Consider the following 18,772-nt stretch of genomic DNA (forward strand, 5'->3'; position numbering starts at 1 on the left):
AAAAGATGGTGTCCCTATAAGGGTAAAAAGTGAAGTAAGACAGACTTTCCCCCCACAGTTCATAAGAATGGCCTTCCTGGGTCAGGCCAATGGCCCATCTAGCTCAGTATCCTGTCTTCCAGCAGTGGCCAATGTCAGGTGCTTCAGAGGAAATGAACAGAACAGGTAATCATTGAATCATCCATCCCCTGTTATCCACTCCCAGTCTGGCAGTTAGAGGGTAGGGCCACCCAGAGCAGCGGGTTGCATCTCTGACCATGTTGGCTAATAGCCATTGATGGACCTATCCTCCATGAACTTACCTAATTATTTTTGAATCCCATTATACTTTTGCCCTTCACATCATACCCTGGCAATGAGTTCCACAGGTTGATTGTGTGTTGTGTGAAGAAGTACTTGATTTTGTTTGCTTTAAACCTTCTGCCTATTAATTTCATTGAGTGACCCCTGGTTCTTGTGTTATATGAAGGAGTAAATAACACTTCCCTATCCACTTTCTCATTCATTATTTTATAAAATTCTATCATATCGCCCCTTAGTGGTCTCTCTTCCAAGCTGAACAGTCCCAGTTTTTTTAATCTCTCCTCACATGGAAGCTGTTCCATATCCCTCTTCATTTTTGTTGTCCTTCTCTGTACCCTTTCCAATTCTAATATATCTTTTTTGAGATAGGATGACCAGAACTGCACAGTATTCAAGGTCTGAGCATATTCATTTACAAGTAATTACTTGGCACCATAGCAGCACTTAAGAGTTTTGAATTTCAGACTAAAAAGCAAAAGATGTTCTTAATTTATTATCAAGCTAAAGAGTTTTATTGCTAAAGAGTTTTATGTGTGTGTTTGTGCCCTTTTTAGAATAGCTTTTCAATTTAAAGCTTATTTTAAAATTTCACTTCAGGAGTAAAAAATATCTCCCCTGTTGAAGTTTTCTACTCTTGCAAGAAATAGCAATGTGTGCTTTGGACCTGTAGTAGCATTACAATATTTTCTGTCTTCTTATCCATCCCTTTCATAATGGTTCCAAACATTGTTAGCTTTTTTGACCGCTGCTGCACATTGAGTGGATTTTTTCACAACTCCAAGAGCTCTTTCTTGAGTGGTAACAGCTAATTTAGATCCCATCATTTTGTATATATAGTTGGGGATTATGTTCTCCAATGTGCATTACTTTGTATTAATCAACCCCTAATTTCATTTGCCATTTTGTTGTCCAGTCACTTAGTTTTATAAGATCCCTTTGTAACTCTTTGCAGTCACCTTTGGACTTAATTATCTTCAGCAATTTTGTATTGTCTGCAAATTTTGCCATCTCACTGTTTACCCCTTTTCCCAGATAATTTATGAATATATTGAACAGCACCAGTCCCAGTGCAGATCCCTGGGGGACACCACCACTTACCTCTCTCCATTCTGAAAACTGACCTTTTATTCCTACTCTTTATTTCCTGTGTTTTAACCAGTTACTGATCCATGAGAGGATCTTCCTTCTTATCCCATGACTGCTTACTTTGCTTAAGAGCCTTTGGCGAGAGCCTTTTCAAAGGCTTACTGTAAGTCCAAGTTCCTGGTTATGCAAACAAATAGAAAGCCATACTTAGAGGTGATGTAAATGGCAGTGTAAACTGTGAATGCAAGCAGTATGCTGAGGTGGAAAGCTGGGATTGTAGCAGTAAAAACAGTTATCAAGAGCAAGAAGATGAAAGATAAAGTACACTGTGGCTTGCCCTATCTTGCATCTTCTTTGCACCTGCCTATTGGTTACTTTCCTTCTACAACCTCACCTGCCTATTGGTTACTTTCCTTCTACAACCTTCTTCAGTGTGTGACAATAACACTTAATAATATCCAGTAAGGTGGACATACCAATTTGTACGGCATCGCCTCTGAATTTGTCCCAGAGAATTAAAAAATGACAGCAGGTTGGGATGGAAAAGTGAGAATAATTTCTCTGACTTAAGCACAGAGACATTGTGGAAATGGATTATTACTGCCAGTGATCTATGCTTTCTCTCTCCTCACCAAATATTGACATGCTAGAGGGAACTAAATCAAAACACATAGATGATAGATAAGTATAGTGTGGTCTGCATCCCCTATGATCCTTTATCAAAGACTATGGCATGTGTGAACTGCTTTACATAGTGTGACTTGAAAGGAAGGCATCTATTACAAAGAAAATGTTGAGCACAATTAAGTGGTTTTTTTCTCCACACTATTATTTAGTTTCTATCTCTGCTCAGTCTCTGGGTTCTATTTCCCCCCGTCACACTACACCATATGATGTGACAGCATCTGGTCCAACTCCAGGAATTCATTTACAAGTAATTACTTGGCAGCATAGTGGCACTTAAGAGCTTTGAATTCCAGACTAAAAAGCAAAAGATGTTCTTAATTTATCATCAAGCTAAAGAGTTTTATTTCTATTTTTTAAAGTAGGAGCAAGAAGTGACAAAGAATATTCTATGCATGTTTGTGCCCTTTTTAGAATAGCTTTTCAATTTAAAGCTTATTTTAAACTTTCACTTTAGGAGTAAAAAAATCTCCCCTGTTGAGGTTTTCTACTCTTGCAAGAAATAGCAATGTGTGCTTTGGTCCTGTTTAAGAGTCCCTTTCTGGGGATTCAAAAATGGGAAAGAAAGTGTTCTTAAAAAGTGTAAAGCAAAGTTATTTATATGCGAATACCTCAATATGTGTAGTTAAATGTACTATAATTTAATGGGTCGGACCACATCTTTCATATTAATTATATTTTAGAACTATAATGCTCAATTTTTATACACTGGCCTGTATTCCTGTGCTCTTTCTGCATATGGAAGTTTAGGAATCTTTCTGCTATGTGTGCATGTGTTAACACACGCACAAGTGAAGACAAGGCTAAGTCTTTAAAACTGTATTTACTCTAAGACCAAAAAAGAACTTCTGCTTTTATTTTTCTTCTTTGTTGACTGAGCACTTTCAACTGAAGGACTACTTGTCCACTACATGCTCTAATTAACATTGCAGAACTAAGAAGCCAGTGAAAGAGCAAGGCCATTTTTCAGATTACATGCAATAGTGTCTACAATGCCAAAGTCTATGAAGGTCTTTGGACATACCACAGATCTGTAGCCCTGTTAAAACCGTTATCAATGGGCAATTGTCCTTCATGGTGGTTTCAGCAAGGTGGTAACCATAAGAATCAAATTGCATTGGCTTGGGTAATACAAGTCCAGCTGTGTCTAAGCACAGCCTAAAACAATGATCAGGTAACACATAAAATAGGAACATGTTTTTTTCTAAAATGGAGTGGAATTTAGAAATTACAGGATATACTTGTGTGAAGCCTACAGGTTAGTAACCAAAATATTTATTAGTGAATTTTCTCTTATAAAGTCTTCTCTCTACCTTCTAGACATCTTTCCAGAAACACTTCTTGAAAAGCCTGTTCACTGCCAGAATTAAGTTCAAAATGCAATCTGCTCAGATTTAAAAGGGATGGTACTCCTTTGAAATAGTGTTCGGCTACCTGACAAGTCAAAGGAAGAAATGATTTATTAAATAGCAGTACTAAACCTTAAACACCACATTTGCTCCTTTAGCACACTATATATTTTGTTAGTAGTGAAAATAGCTCCTCTAAGTTATCACATTTATCGTTGCAAGAAGCTGAACATAATATAATAAAGTTTCCTTAAACCTTTCGTTCCATTGCATTTTATGTTCATAAGTAAGATGGTCCATGATGCAGCGTTGTCCTAAATTCTACAGGATCAGGTCTTGAAAAAATTACCAGACAACTACTACTCGGAGAACTAAAGCTACTAATAGATATCCATACAATATAAGGATAGCGGTCCCCTGTTCCCGTATTCAGGAGGTACATTCTGATGACATCCCAACCCCTACTGTCACCTCCAGCTGGAATCTTCATGAAAGTTCCATCTTTCTTGTCAGCCTCTGACTAGATGTCTAATAAATGTGAAATTCTAAATATTAAACAGAGAAGGTCTGGAATTATCTAGATGCTAAAAGAGAGAAGTCTCATTCTGTTGTTTTTTTTCTATTCCAGGGACTCTCAAACTTCTGACAACAAAAATTGCTACACGATCCCAGGAGGGGAGACCGAAGCCTGAGCCTGCCCAAGCCCGACTCCTCCAGGCAGAGAGTGGGAGAAAAGCCAAAGCACAAGGGCTTTAGCCCCAGGCAAGGGGCCTGTAACCTTAGCCCTGTTGCACATGGAGAAGCCCTTGGGCTTTGGCTTCAGCCCCGGGCAGTGGGGTCAGGCTTCAGCTTTGGCCCCAGGCAGTGGGGCTCAGAATCCAGCACTGGGCCCCAGAAAATCTAAGTCAGCCCTGGCAACCCCATTAAAATGGGGTTGCGAGCAACTTTGGTGTCCCAACCCACAGTTTGAGAACCATTGTTCAACTCCAAACCCTCCTGGCTGATACAAAAAAAGGGGCTTTCTCTACTATTCGGCCTCTCCTCTAGCTACTGCCAAGAGGCAGTGGGCCTCTGTTATTATGCTTCTCTGCCAGCCTCCATTGCTTGGTCTTTCTTACCCAGAAATAATTCCAATAATTAACTCTACTGCAGCAGCAACATGAGATTTTCACTGATTCCTGACAGTTGCACTGCTAACTAGGGGACTGTTGAATAGTAACATCAAAAGGGATACAAGCCTTGTTAATTTTACTATTGCTTCCTGGCAGAGTCATGAGCAACTATAGAACCAGTGGAGGAATCTGTCTGTAGACTTACAAAGACAACAGTGTATCAGTTTACATTTTGTTCACTTTTGTAATGTTAACTAGAAGGGTAAGAAATTTAATTTTTATAAAAAATCCTAAAGCTTAAATATGCAGAGATTGATGGTGTAGGCCTCCACACTCACCGGGAGAAGCTGACCCCTTGCCACTGTCTAATCAAGATGGGGGCACGGATGGGAGTAAGGTGATTGAAGCTCAACCCAGAGTAGACTGAGGTGATTATGGTGTGTTAGGGGAAACACCTGGAGGAGACGGCGGAAGTAACATCCATCCCTTCGATTGAGGGAGTACATCTGCCATTAAGTTAATAGTGTTCACAACTTAGACTGCCATTAGTTAATATGTTTCACAATCATATTACAGCAGTGATTCAATCAACTTTTTTACAATCTGTGTGTGTTTAAGAGGTTGTGATGTGGACCTTGCAACTGTTATCAATGCTTTTGTTACCTCAAGATGTGCTGTACATGGGCCTACAGCCATTAAAATCATTCAGAGACTGAAGCTAAAGCAGAACTGAAGGGCATACTTACTGAGCAGGGTATCTCTTTGGGAGCACATGACCCCAGTGTTTCAAGAGCTGCATTGGCTACTCATTGGTGTCTGGATAGAGTTTAAGGTATTGGTTATGAGCTATAAAGCCTTAAATGGCCTGGGATCAGCCTACTTGAAGGATGGTCTCTCCCCCTAGGACGTACTGCCACAGTTGTGGTCTGTCCCTACTGACCACATATATGCTTTATGAATCTAGCTCTATTTTATAAAAGCATCCAATCTTGATTTACAATTTGTCAGAGATGGAGAATCCAGCACACCCTTGATAAATTGTTCCAATGGTTAATTACTCTGCTGTTAAAATGTATACCTTATTTACAATCTGAATTTCCCTAGCTTGAACTTCCAGCCACTGAATCATGTTGTACCTTTCTCTGCTAGATTCGGGAGCCCATATTAAATATTTGTTCCCCATGTAGATATTTATGGACTGTTATTAAGTCACCTTGACCTTACCTTTCTTAAGCTAAATAGATTGAGCCCTTTGAATCTGTCACTGTAAGGCATATTTTATAATTCTTTAATCATCCCCTCATTATAAAAGAGGCTGGTAGGGCATTCTCTGAGAGGATATTGCAGGACTCTGGAACTGGCTCCCTTCTGATCTGAAATAGCACAAGTCTGGTGACTTTTGGGGCATGCTACAAAAGACACCTGTTCGATAGGGTCTCTGGAGAAGGCTGAGGGTATACTTCCTAGATGAAGGGGGCAGGTGGCTGGACAATCTAGTTCCTTTGGAATTGATTTTAATGCTGCTGAGATTTAATTTAATTATATTTGTTTATGATGAATTGGGTTTAGAAGCCTTGAGTCTTGGATAGAGGTCTTTATTATTTTAAATCTAGATGAATAACTAAATAAAAATAAATTAACTTACACCCCAAGGAGCTACACGATATACAAATGTGTAAGCTACAGCAGTTAGACTCACTTAAGCTTAATTACATATCAGTAAAGTTTCAGAGGCTTATCACATTAATTGTACTCTTCCCAAGTGTTAAATTCCCGTTATATTTACTGCTTAAATACTGTAATAAATTTAAGAGTAGTTCTCTGAGTATAAACCTTTAGTTGCCTAGTCACCTAACACAGTAGAATTAATTGGCCTTTATGTGCTACCATAATATAAATGTAGAATAACAGTAGTGTTGACAAGCCACAAATGTTAACTCCATCAGTGAGAATCTAAATACTGGAAGAGTCCTTCAGAACTCGAAAAGCAATCACTTTCTAAATCACTTTTACAAATCCACACAGACACACCCCTGGAACCTCGACCTGGGGCATTCTATCTGCTACCCAAGATCAATAAACCTGGAAATCCTGGACGCCCCATCATCTCAGGCATTGGCACCCTGATAGCAGGATTGTCTGGCTATGTAGACTCCCTCCTCAGGCCCTACGCTACCAGCACTCCCAGCTATCTTTGAGACACCACTGACTTCCTGAGGAAACTACAATCCATCGGTGACCTTCCTGAAAACACCATCCTGGCCACTATGGATGTAGAAGCCCTCTACACCAACATTCCACACAAAGATGGACTACAAGCCGTCAGGAACAGTATCCCCGATAATGTCACGGCAAACCTGGTGGCTGAACTTTGTGACTTTGTCCTCACCCATAACTATTTCAAATTTGGGGACAATGTATACCTTCAAATCAGCGGCACTGCTATGGGTACCCTCATGGCTCCAGCGTATGCCAGCATTTTTATGGCTGACTTAGAACAACACTTCCTCCACTCTCGTCCCCTAATGCCCCTACTCTACTTACGCTACATTGATGACATCTTCATCACCTGGACTGATGGAAAAGAAGCCCTTGAGGAATTCCACCATGATTTCAACAATTTCTATCCCACAATCAACCTCAGCCTGGTCCAGTCCACACAAGAGATCCACTTTCTGGACACTACAGTGCTAATAAACAATGGTCACATAAACACCACCCTATACCGGAAACCTACTGACCGCTATTCCTACCTACATGCCTCCAGCTTTCACCCAGACCACACCACACCACACAATCCATCGTCTACAGCCAAGCTCTACGATACAATCACATTTGCTCCAACCCCTCAGACAGAGACAATCACCTACAAGATCTCTATCAAGCATTCTTACAACTACAATACCCACCTGCTGAAGTGAAGAAACAGATTGACAGAGCCAGGAGAGTACCCAGAAGTCACCTACTACAGGACAGGCCCAACAAAGATAATAACAGAATGCCACTAGCCATCACCTTCAGCCCCCAACTAAAACCTCTCCAACGCATCATCAAGGATCTACAACCTATCCTGAAGGACGACCCATCACTCTCGCAAATCTTGGGAGACAGGCCAGTCCTTGCTTACAGCCCCCCAACCTGAAGCAAATACTCACCAGCAACCACACACCACACAACAGAACCACTAACCCAGGAACCTATCCTTGCAACAAAGCCCGTTGCCAACTGTGTCCACATATCTATTCTGGGGACACCAACATAGGGCCTAATCACATCGGCCACACTATCAGAGGCTCGCTCACCTGCACATCTACCAATGTGATATATGCCATCATGTGCCAGCAATGCCCCTCTGCCATGTACGTAGGCCAAACCAGACAGTCTCTACGCAAAAGAATAAATGGACACAAATCTGACATCAGGAATCATAACATTCAAAAACCAGTAGGAGAACACTTCAATCTCTCCTGTCACTCGATTACAGACCTAAAGGTCGCAATATTACAACAAAAAGACTTCAAAAACAGACTCCAAACAGAGACTGCTGAATTGGAATTAATTTGCAAACTGGATACAATTAACTTAGGCTTGAATAGAGACTGGGAGTGGCTGTGTCATTACACAAAGTAAAACTATTTCCCCATGTTTATTTCCTTCCCCTCCCCCGCCCCCCACTGCTCCTCAGACGTTCCTGTTAACTGCTGGAAATGACCCACCTCAATTATCACTACAAAAGGTTTTCTCCCCCCCCTTGCTCTCCTGCTGGTTATAGCTCATCTTAAATGATCACTCTCCTTACAGTGTGTATGATAACACCCATTTTTTCATGTTCTGTGTGTATATAAATCTCCTCACTGTATTTTCCACTGAATGCATCCGATGAAGTGAGCTGTAGCTCACCAAAGCTTACGCTCAAATAAACTGGTTAGTCTCTAAGGTGCCACTAGTACTCCTTTTCTTTTTACTTTCTATATCGTATCTTCTAACTTTCAGATGTGTAACAGAAAACCAATAAATCCCATGTAAATCAATATGATGTCATAAAATTATTAATTTCAAACATGTCAAGAATCCTTTCCCACGCCTATATATTCAATGGATAAGGATGATTTTATTACTTTAAAAAAATCAAATAAAAAGATATAGGGGAATGGTTTTCCCCTTCTGGGCATCCAGAGGGCAAATGGTGAAAGGAAGTGTGAAACTTCAAAGGTTAAGAATTGTTCAGATCTCTGTAACATGAGAAATGATTAACTCCCAACAGCTTTAGCCTGGGAATTGTGTAACAGTCCCTTATACAAATCTGGGGTTTCTACCCTTCTGATCTGTGCTGTTAAATATTAACTAAAGAAACATTTACTTTCTAGAGTGGTAGCAGCTGTTATTGTTATGGCTAAATGCAACTTTCATTGTGACTCCTTTTTATACATTTCCTTTTACATTTTTCTAATATGTAGGGTCGGGGATGGGGAACAGGGGCGTTGGATAGGGCATGAGAGTGCCGGGGGGCCTGCTGACTATTAATAACGGAAATGCTCAAAGCCAAAGCAAGTTTGCTATAATGCGGTTTCACCTGTAACGCGGTAAGACTTTTTGGCTCCCGAAGACCGCGTTATATCAGGGTAGAGGTATAGTATTTTTCAATTCTCCCATTATGTCCCTTCATGCTTCAACCACCATTCCAGAGGACAAGAGTCCATGCTGATGACAGGTTTGCTCAATAACAATCCAAAGCAGTGTGGACCGATACATGTTCATTTTCATCATCTGAGTCACATGCCACCAGCAGATTTTCTTTTTTGGTGATTTGGGTTCTGTAGGTTGCACATTGGAGTGCTGCTCTTTTAAGACTTCTGAAATCATGCTCCACATCTCATCCCTCTCAGATTTTGAAAGGCACTTCAGGTTCTTAAACCTTGGGTCAAGTGCCAATAGTGTATCTATTCTTAGAAATCTCAAATTGGTTCCTTCTTTGTGTTTTATCAAATCTGCAGTGAAAGTCTTCTTAAAATGAACAACATGTGCTGGGTCATCATCCGAGACTGCTATGACATGAAATATATGGCAGAATGCGGGTAAAACTGAGCAGGAAACGTACAATTCTCTCCCAAGGAGTTCAGTCACAAATTTAATTAATGCATTTTTTTTGATGGGCATCATCAGCATGGAAGCATGTTCTCTGCAATGGTGGCCAAAGCATGAGGGGCATACAAATGTTTAGCACATCTGACACATAAATACCTTGCAATGCCGGCTATAAAAGTGCCATGTGAATGTCTGTTCTCACTTTCAGGTTATGTAAATAAGAAGCAGGCAGCATTATCTTCTGTAAATGTAATCAAACTTGTTTGTCTTAGTGATTGATTGAACAAGAAGTAGGACTGAGTGGACTTGTTGGCTCTAAAGTTTTACATTGTTTTGGTTTTGAGAGCAGTTATGGGACAAAAAACCAACATTTGTAAGTTTCTTATATGAGGTGAATTGAAAAATACTATTTCTTTCATCATTTTTAGAGTGCAAATATTTGTAATGAAAAATAGTAATATAAAGTGAGCACTGTATACTTTTTATTCTGTTGTAATTGAAATCAATATATTTGAAAATGTAGAAAAACATCCAAAATATTTAATAAATTTCAATTTGTATTCTATTGTTTAACAGTGCACTTAAAACTGCAATTAATCACAATTAATATTTTGAGTTAATCACGGGAGTTAACTGATCAATCAACAGCCCTAGTTTTTACCCAAATGTATATACCTACACCATCCTGTTTCTCATTTTGTCTCCTATCCCTTCTTCCAACCTCTTTCTTATGAGTGCTATTTGCAACATTCTGTGTATACAACTACCCGCTCTTTTAGATGCAAAGTAGACAAATAAATCTGGATTTACGATGGATTCCTGAGGCACTCTACTGGACACCTCCCTCAAATGAGATATATTGCTGCTTTCCCATACCATTCGTATAATACAGTTCTTTGGGCTGCTTTCATGCCTTATGACAGTACTTTATCCAATCTAGTTAGAGATCAGCAAGACCTCTTCAGTCATCATGACCATCCCTGCCAATGCAGGATTGATCCCCATAGTACATTTTTCCGGTGTTTTGTCTCCAATTTGTGAAGTAAATCCCACTTTCCTGAGCAGTCTGTTCCATAGTTTATATCTTTCACTGTCAGGAAGTTTTCTACACACAGACAAGACCACACCTCTGCCTGTGAAAGGCACTCTAGGAAGGTTATTTACACCTGGTTTGAGAGGCAGCCAAATTGGAAGCCTGCAGGGCTTCTACAAGGAAACATGCCTGTGAGGCTAGGGTTAGAAAAGAAGTGGAGTACTCTTTCAAGCATTGCCCACTTGAGATGCCACTCAAAGTAGATTGTGCAGTTGTTCAAAATGTGATCACATGTGCTCTGCTGAACTACACTCAGCTTGGCTTCACCACACTGGGCACTGCGGGATTGGCTCCTATTCAGTTAGGGCTCAGATGCCACCCAATCTATGCTCCTCTCTTCTGGCTCCTTAACTCCAATGGTCAAACTGGGGGGTGAAAATAGTAATACTACTCTCCACAATATGATCCTCCCTCTTTCCTTCTGTGAGTCAATAAACCATGCAAATTAACAATGCTGGCATTTAAATTAGCAGCCTTGGAAATCTGAGTTGTTTCAGTGTCCCTACAAACTCAGGCAAACATCTCTGCATCATCTACCTAAAGTTCACATTGTCAAGTTCTTCTGTACCACTATAATATCTACAGTCTTTTTAACGTAAATGAAATCTGAGATTCTTGAAAACAAGAAGGGATCCTCAAAGAATGTACTGGCTTGCTAACCCACAGCAACCCAGCCAAATTTGAGTCATGTTCATTACACACTGCTAGGAGGACACTGACCAGGGGTGGGCAAACTTTTTGACTCGAGGGCCATATCTGGCTATGGAAATTGTATGGTGGGTCATGAATGCTCATGGTTCCCGGCCAATGGGAGCTGCGGGGTGTTGCTTAGGGCGGGGCAGCATGCGGAGCCCTGGCTGCCCAATGCATAGGAGCTGGAGGGGGAACATGCCGCTGTTTCCGCGAAGCCACGGCACATGTGGAGCAGGGCAAGCCCCAGACTCCGCTCCCTGTAGGAAGCTTGAGGGCACACAATCTCTAATATTCCCTTCTTCCTTTTCTTGCTGTCAAAATCTTCCCCTCCCCCAAATTCCCTTTTCCCCCTCTTTGCTGCCAAAATCTTCAGTCTTCATTTATCCACCTTTTTCTATTCCATTTCTGGTCTTGACAGTACCACCTTTGGTCATCTACATGATGTAGTTTCTATGGTTTGATTCAATAACTTCATCCGTTGTTTAAGTCCCTGCACTTTCTCCTCTAGAATATAATTCAACTTTGCCCTTTTTCACTATACATTACAACAGAAAATTCCTACTGTGATTAACAGGTAAATACTACAGTAGCCACAAGGGGGATAAGGAATCTGCCAGAGCAGGAGTCAGTGGCAAGATCTGGTTATTGGTAAGGATAAGCCAGAGAGGAAAAACACAGTTTGCTGCTCTTGCAGACTTTGGGGAAGTTAACTGGAATCCACAGACATATAGACTAGAAAATAAATGGGACAGAAAGTGTGACTACTATGTTAGCAACTGAGTCTATAATATTGCTGTCTACATTTGTGGGAGTAAATAACAATTTGACTGATAAAAGAGATTGAATAAAATGGCTAACTACTAGTATAAAAATAGGCCTGCCAGATGTGAGCAAAGGATGCTGTCAGCAAAATGCATATTCATCCGATGAACAATGGAGCTATAACGCAGACAGCTACAATTGTACATTCAGAGGAGAATCTCTCTGAAACCTAGGGAAGATAGAGTTAACAATTTGATTATTTTATGTCCATAATAGGAAGGCACAACACATGGAAAAAGTGTAGTAGCTTCCACAGTCAGACAAGCTTTGGAAATATATAACACAATCACATTTTAAGAAAATGTTTTGATCAAGAAATGACGTATTGATCAAACTTATACACAGAGAAAAAATGCCATATACTTTGTGAAAGCCACATTCACAACACAATTAATTTGAAAGCAAAACAAAACATTTTTCCAGTTTATTGTCGACAAAAAAAAAAAAAAAGTCAAATAACAGAGAGTACAAAAGAAAAAAAAGTCACAGGCAATGCATGTAATAGTGCCTGGCAGGCTATTGTATTAATGTAAGCACCATAACACTGCAGCAGTAACCCAGCCCAAAATAGCAAAATTTTTCAGTTTAGAAAGAAAAATAATTAGTTATGCAATAAGTGACGCCTGGAAGCCAAGAGATGCTGTGATGATTGAGAAATGAATCTTTCATTTACTCAGCTGACTGACATCACAGATGGAAAAGATACATCCCAAGATCATCAAGGTGAATATAAATGGGAGGGCCACCTGATCTCTGATATATTAACTATGTCACAAGTGGTTTTAGGCATAATTGAATTTTGTTTCTCATTTTCTGGCTAATCAAGCTCCACTGCCATTCTATATATCTGTTTAATTAATTCACGGAACATACATGCAGTATTGAGAAATATAAGTATGAAGACTAAAAAACACTGCTGATCTGTGCTTGAATTTATTTAACATTCCTATGCTGCCCTTATTTTACTTCATTAACAATGAGTTAGCTCTGAAACAATAGTCACTGACTTTTATCATTGACACTTACTCAGGCCCTGTCTACATGGGCAAAAAAAGGGCAAAACTGTCTGCTTTCCACAGAAGAGTTTCACTTTTTGTCAAAAAAATTGAATACCTGAAAACCAAAAAGATGACCTCCTGAGGTCTCTTCCAACCCTAATATTCTATCATTCTGTGATTCTCAGTGAAACGTCAAAATTTTCCACAGAATATTGACTAAAGCATTTTTTTTTCGTTTTTTGTCAAAAATTTTCTCCTGAAACCCCCGCTACCCTCATTTTCTGACCCACTCTAGTTACTTGTGTAATCAATGCATACATGTATTATAAACTTCATTAAGATCAGCAGGTGCTGATGCTGAAGCAGAAAAGAACTCAGCTTGATTCCCAGACCTCCAGGTGAGCCTGCAAGGCTTCTGTTCAGAAATACTTTTTAATTCATAATTTGAGCAAATTCTACCTGGAATGACTGACACAAACACATGACCTCATTTTTATAGTGCCACTTTTCAAGTTAGAGCCATTATGTGGTTTCAAATTATTTGAGAGTGCAAATATTCTGTGTGCATATGTGACCGTAAAGAGGACATTTTTGTCATGTTTAGAATACATTGCTAAAAAGCAACTGATTGATTCTATTAGTTGAGTTTTTTGGTTTTGTGAGGTGGTGTATTTTTTTAAAATTTACAAGATGAATATCCCAGAATTCCATATAAGGAAGCCTTCTTGCAACCTGTGATTTGAGCTAATCCTCCTCAATAGCATAATCTCCATTTGGCAACTCTATAATTACAGTATATTAATTTCTCCTATCTGATCTACACAGCAACAGCACCATCTGGGTTGCACACACAGGGCAACCTTTTTAATTTTTAATAGGAGTTATATGTCTAATTCTCCATGTACTGTGCTCGGAATTTATGCTCCCACATTATGTGATGTGAAAGAGAGGAGTGTAGAAATGCAAAAGCATCGTGATAGAACTGAAATATCTTTTAAACAATACCTTTTTCAAATAAAAATTGTTGCTTTTCTCTACAGTCATTATTTTTATATATTTATTTATATAAGAATTATTTTTAAAATATGTGAGTGAAGTAAAAGAAACGTGTGAACAAGACTGCCTCAAATTGTAATTATATAAATTTTAAGAATGTAGATTTGTAGGCTAGATTAAAATAAAAAACAATAAAAACTCCACTGTTCTTTATCATGTCAAGATTCTTGCTCATCTTAAGAAGGCCATAGGGAACCAGAGCAGGAATCAAAGAAAGGAGAGGCCAGGAAATAAAGAGCTAACTCAAGGAGGTCAGTTGAAGAGCTAGGGAGAATACAGAGTATTGTCCTGTGACCCCCAGCAACCCACAGAGCTTCCTGCAGAGAGAACTCTAATGCTTTTAGCATATTCCTTGCCTCCTTCGGCTGCCAACGCATGTCAAACATTTCTAAACAAATATAAATCAAACGAATTTGCCATTTTCATTAAGCTGGAATTAAGGTTTGGACTGCATGTCTATATACAACTATACATGTAACTGTATGTCTTTTTACAACTATACATATAAAATTATGGGGTCTAAATTAGCTGTTACCACTCAAGAAAGAGATTTTGGAGTCATTGTGGATAGTTCTCTGAAAACATCCACTCAAAGTGCAGTGGCAGTCAAAGAAGTGAACAGAATGTTGCGAATCATTAAGAAAGGGATCGATAATATGAGAGAATAACATATTTCCTTTATATAAATCCATGGTAGGCCCACACCTTGAATACTGTGTGCAGATGTGGTCACCCCATCTCAGAAAAGATATATTGGAATTGGAAAAGGTTCAGAAAAGGGCAACAAAATGATTAGGGGTATGGAACAGCTTCCATATGAGGAAATTAATAAGACTGGGACTTTTCAACTTGGAAATGAGATGACTAAGGGGGGAGATGATAGAAGTCTATAAAATCATGACTGGTATGGAGAAAGTAAATAAGGAAGGGTTATTTACTCCTTCTTATAACACAAGAACTAGGGGGTCACCAAATGAAATTAATAGGCAGCAGGTTTAAACCAAACAAAAGAAATTTTTTTTCCCACACAACGCAGTCAACCTGTGGAACTCCTTGCCAGAGGATGTTGTGAAGGCCAAGACTATAACAGGGTTTGAAGAAGAAGTAGATAAGTTCATGGAGGATAGGTCCATCAATGGCTATTAGCCAGGATGGGCAGGGATGATGTCCCTAGCCTCTGTTTCCCAGAAACTGGAAATGGGTGACAGGGGATGGATCACTTGATGATTACCTGTTCTGTTCATTCCCTCTGGGGTACCTGGCATTGTCCACTGTTGGAAGACAGAACCCTGGGCTAGGTGGACCTTTGATCTGAACCAGTATGGCCGCTCTTATGTTCTTATGTCAGCATCTTAAGTTTGGGGTTTTTTTTGTTAACCCTTACAAAGAGGTTAGTTATCAAATAGCCACCAAAAAAGGACCAAGAAATTCAGAATTAGGGTTTAACCTAAAAGAAACCCAAACATTTGAAAATATAGAAATGTACAGAATTAGAGCTGCCATAGCATCTCCCTGGGGCGGAAATAATCTGGATGAAATCCTAACTCCCATTCACTTAAATTGGGCCAGGATTTCACCCTTTGTGTCAGCTTCCTCCACCCATAGCAAACAAGTTCATCTCATTACTGGGCATGAAAAGCAGACTGCCTTAATCTTAATTGTACAGTGGCTGTATGACTTTTGGGCTTCTTTACAGGAAAAGACATACTTCACAAATTCCCGCTTAGACAAGTAGTATACTGAAAGCAATCATTTCATGTGCCACACATAGTATTAAACTACAGGCTAGCATAATATTGAATCCTCCTAGGCACAGGTTATAAGATTATGGCATTTATTATTATGAAAGGAATAAAGGTTAATGTGTGGCTGGAGCATAACTCTTTCTATTGAAGACATGCGTATATGAAAACTGTTATAAAATCAATGATCTGGGCTTCACATTTTTATATTTCATCCACAAGTTGTATTAGTACAGTATCTCCTGTACATTTAAGATGTCTGCAGCCATAGACTGAAGCCTTCTCAAAGATGATAAAAGCATGATCAAAGAACTTGATGGTGGTCTCAGTACAGTGATTTTTCCCAATTTATAATGTCCCCAGCCTTTGACTACAGACATCTTGAAAGGTCTCAACAAGTCTTGGTCCAAGTATTAATATCTCAGCCTGTAGTTATGAAAGGAACAAAGTCAAGAAGATGAAAGAGTGACATTAATATAGGGCGGGTTGCAGTTATTAGGATGGTCTTAACTGTGCTTTTCCATAATTTCAAATATGTGGATTTCTTTTCAAGTTAAGCTTAACTATGGATTGCCTGGGTTTCTAATAGTTGACTCTTGGTAACTATTATGCTCTTAGATGGTGCTTACCCTTTGTCACCACAATGTACTCTTAGCCTTTACTTCAGCTTATCAATATAAGTAATCTCATAATATAGTGTAGTGATTAGCCCTCCTTTGAATAACATTTTATGTTCATGCTATTTGCAATTACGTTTATCATCATCAAGTATAAAATGACCAACCTTAGAAATTCTACTGGCTTCCAGGAGAGTACATCATTACCTACTCCCACGCAAAACAGCAAAATATTTTTGATAAATGATGTGACAATACCTGAGCTTCTAAGAATGGAATAGCAAATAGGTCAAACACACAGGTAAAAGGAATGATGATTTGGGAAGCCAAGAAATGTCTTGCCCTGATCTGCCCATCTTTAATACTCTGAGATTTAAGGTAGCCTCTCCCTAACCTAGAGAGGTTCTGCTAATAAAGACTCTGTTGAATTTATTCAGCAGTCTCCGAAGTATAATTATTTAGTTGTTTCATTAGTAAACAGAGACTAAGTGTGGCTGGGGCCAAGCAATCCTAGGACATAAAATGTGCATGTAGCTAATACAGGAGTCAATTTGTGGTTTAATTTTGAAGTGAAAATGACTTTTGAATAACTGTTCACCAACATGAGTAAAAGGTTCAAAATCCAGCTCCACGTTATTAAACAAGGAGGAACTGTTCAGGGCCTGATCTATTTATCAGCTCTCACTATAATTAAATATTACAACCTACACGTAGATATGTACAGTTCCTAAAGCCCCAATCAGGATCAGGGCTCCATTATGCTGGAAAATATAAAACCACATATGAAAACATGGTCCTGCGCCAAAGAGCATAATACTGAGCAATGAGTTTTCACATTTAGCTTGGGCAAAAAGCCTGTCCATTTAATTAGTGAAGTGATTATTTCTACAAACATGCGTATTATTAATTATTATTATGTAGCTTTTATATTGCACTTTTCATCAGTAGATATTGCTTCGCTAATATGGAGTCCATTCATATTATTTCATTCCTTTCTTGTTGCAATTTTTAACTACTAACATATAAGAATATATAAACCCCCTCCCCCAAGAGACATATTTCCTCTGTAAACATATACTAACCTATTCCAAAGATGCTACTGAAATTAACATAAGTAATGAAGGTTGTCATATTAACATACCCAAGCACTGACACATCTGCCGCAGGTGGTGATTTTGAAATCTCCATAGAGATCCTTGATGGCACCAGTCGTAAAGAATCCCTCTACCATCAGCAAAATGCCGTAGACAAAGAATGCAGCTGCTATGCCATAGATCACATACTTGAAGATGTCAATCCTGTACAAGAAGTGTGAGAAAGTTAAATATCTCAACAACAGTTCAGTGATGACTCTGAAATGTCAGTGTTGTATAATAAGATCTCCTCTAGCATAAGCTTTTTTAGAGTGGAAACTCTTCAGTGCTGATGTTCTATAATAACTGCATTTAAAGACTTGTCTAAATGTTGCCTTATGTAGCATGTGGCTGATACATCTGAATAATGGTTACACAAAAAAAATAAGGGCTCCCTTCACTTAACGGTATTCAAAAATTGTCCTGGATCAGTAAGAGAGCACTATTTAAGTCAATTCATCCTCATTTGATTTTATTACCTAAAGAGTGTAATAGGATTACAATAAATTTAATTAGCAAACATGAATAGAAAACATGATTCTGAAAAGTTTCCCTTAAATATCATCCTGCTTCCTGGACAGTTACAGAAATTGAAATGTAATGTGTCATGAAAAAGAGGCTCAGTCACAATCTTCAATTAACTACTCATCACCGTACAATTAGTTATATTTAGTTCTCACGTGGCATTATTAATTTCTGCTAAAAACTCTCTCTCCTCATTATTTTTATCCATTATTCCCCAATGGACAAAGTGCATTTTTGGAGACAGCATTTAAAAAGGATTCCCTAGACACCATATTGAACCTGGTCCCTGTTACTGTTAGCCACACATGGCAGAAGGGTTACATATTCATGGAATGTCTTCCATGCCAAGGGATCTCAAAACATTTTATAAATTATTGGACGAGTCCTGCTCACCTACTCCCGGCAATATAAGCAGGATTATTATCTGTATTATGGTAGTGTCTACAGGCCCCTGCTGAGATCAAGGGGCCATTG

The 18,772-nt window shown here is 39.0% G+C and overlaps 1 protein-coding gene across 1 annotated transcript in view; it reads right to left on the reverse strand.

The window, feature by feature from the left end:
• GPM6A (glycoprotein M6A) overlaps positions 1-17,871 on the reverse strand; it is a 36,947-nt gene extending 19,076 nt beyond the window's left edge. The window contains exon 1 of the mRNA XM_077814517.1: positions 17,782-17,871. Within this exon, the coding sequence (XP_077670643.1) occupies positions 17,782-17,871 (90 nt within the window). The remainder of the gene's footprint in view (positions 1-17,781) is intronic.
• Between the last annotated feature and the right edge of the window lie 901 nt (positions 17,872-18,772).

Source organism: Eretmochelys imbricata, chromosome 4 (genome assembly GCF_965152235.1).
Source record: "Eretmochelys imbricata isolate rEreImb1 chromosome 4, rEreImb1.hap1, whole genome shotgun sequence".
Lineage (NCBI taxonomy): Eukaryota > Metazoa > Chordata > Testudines > Cheloniidae > Eretmochelys > Eretmochelys imbricata.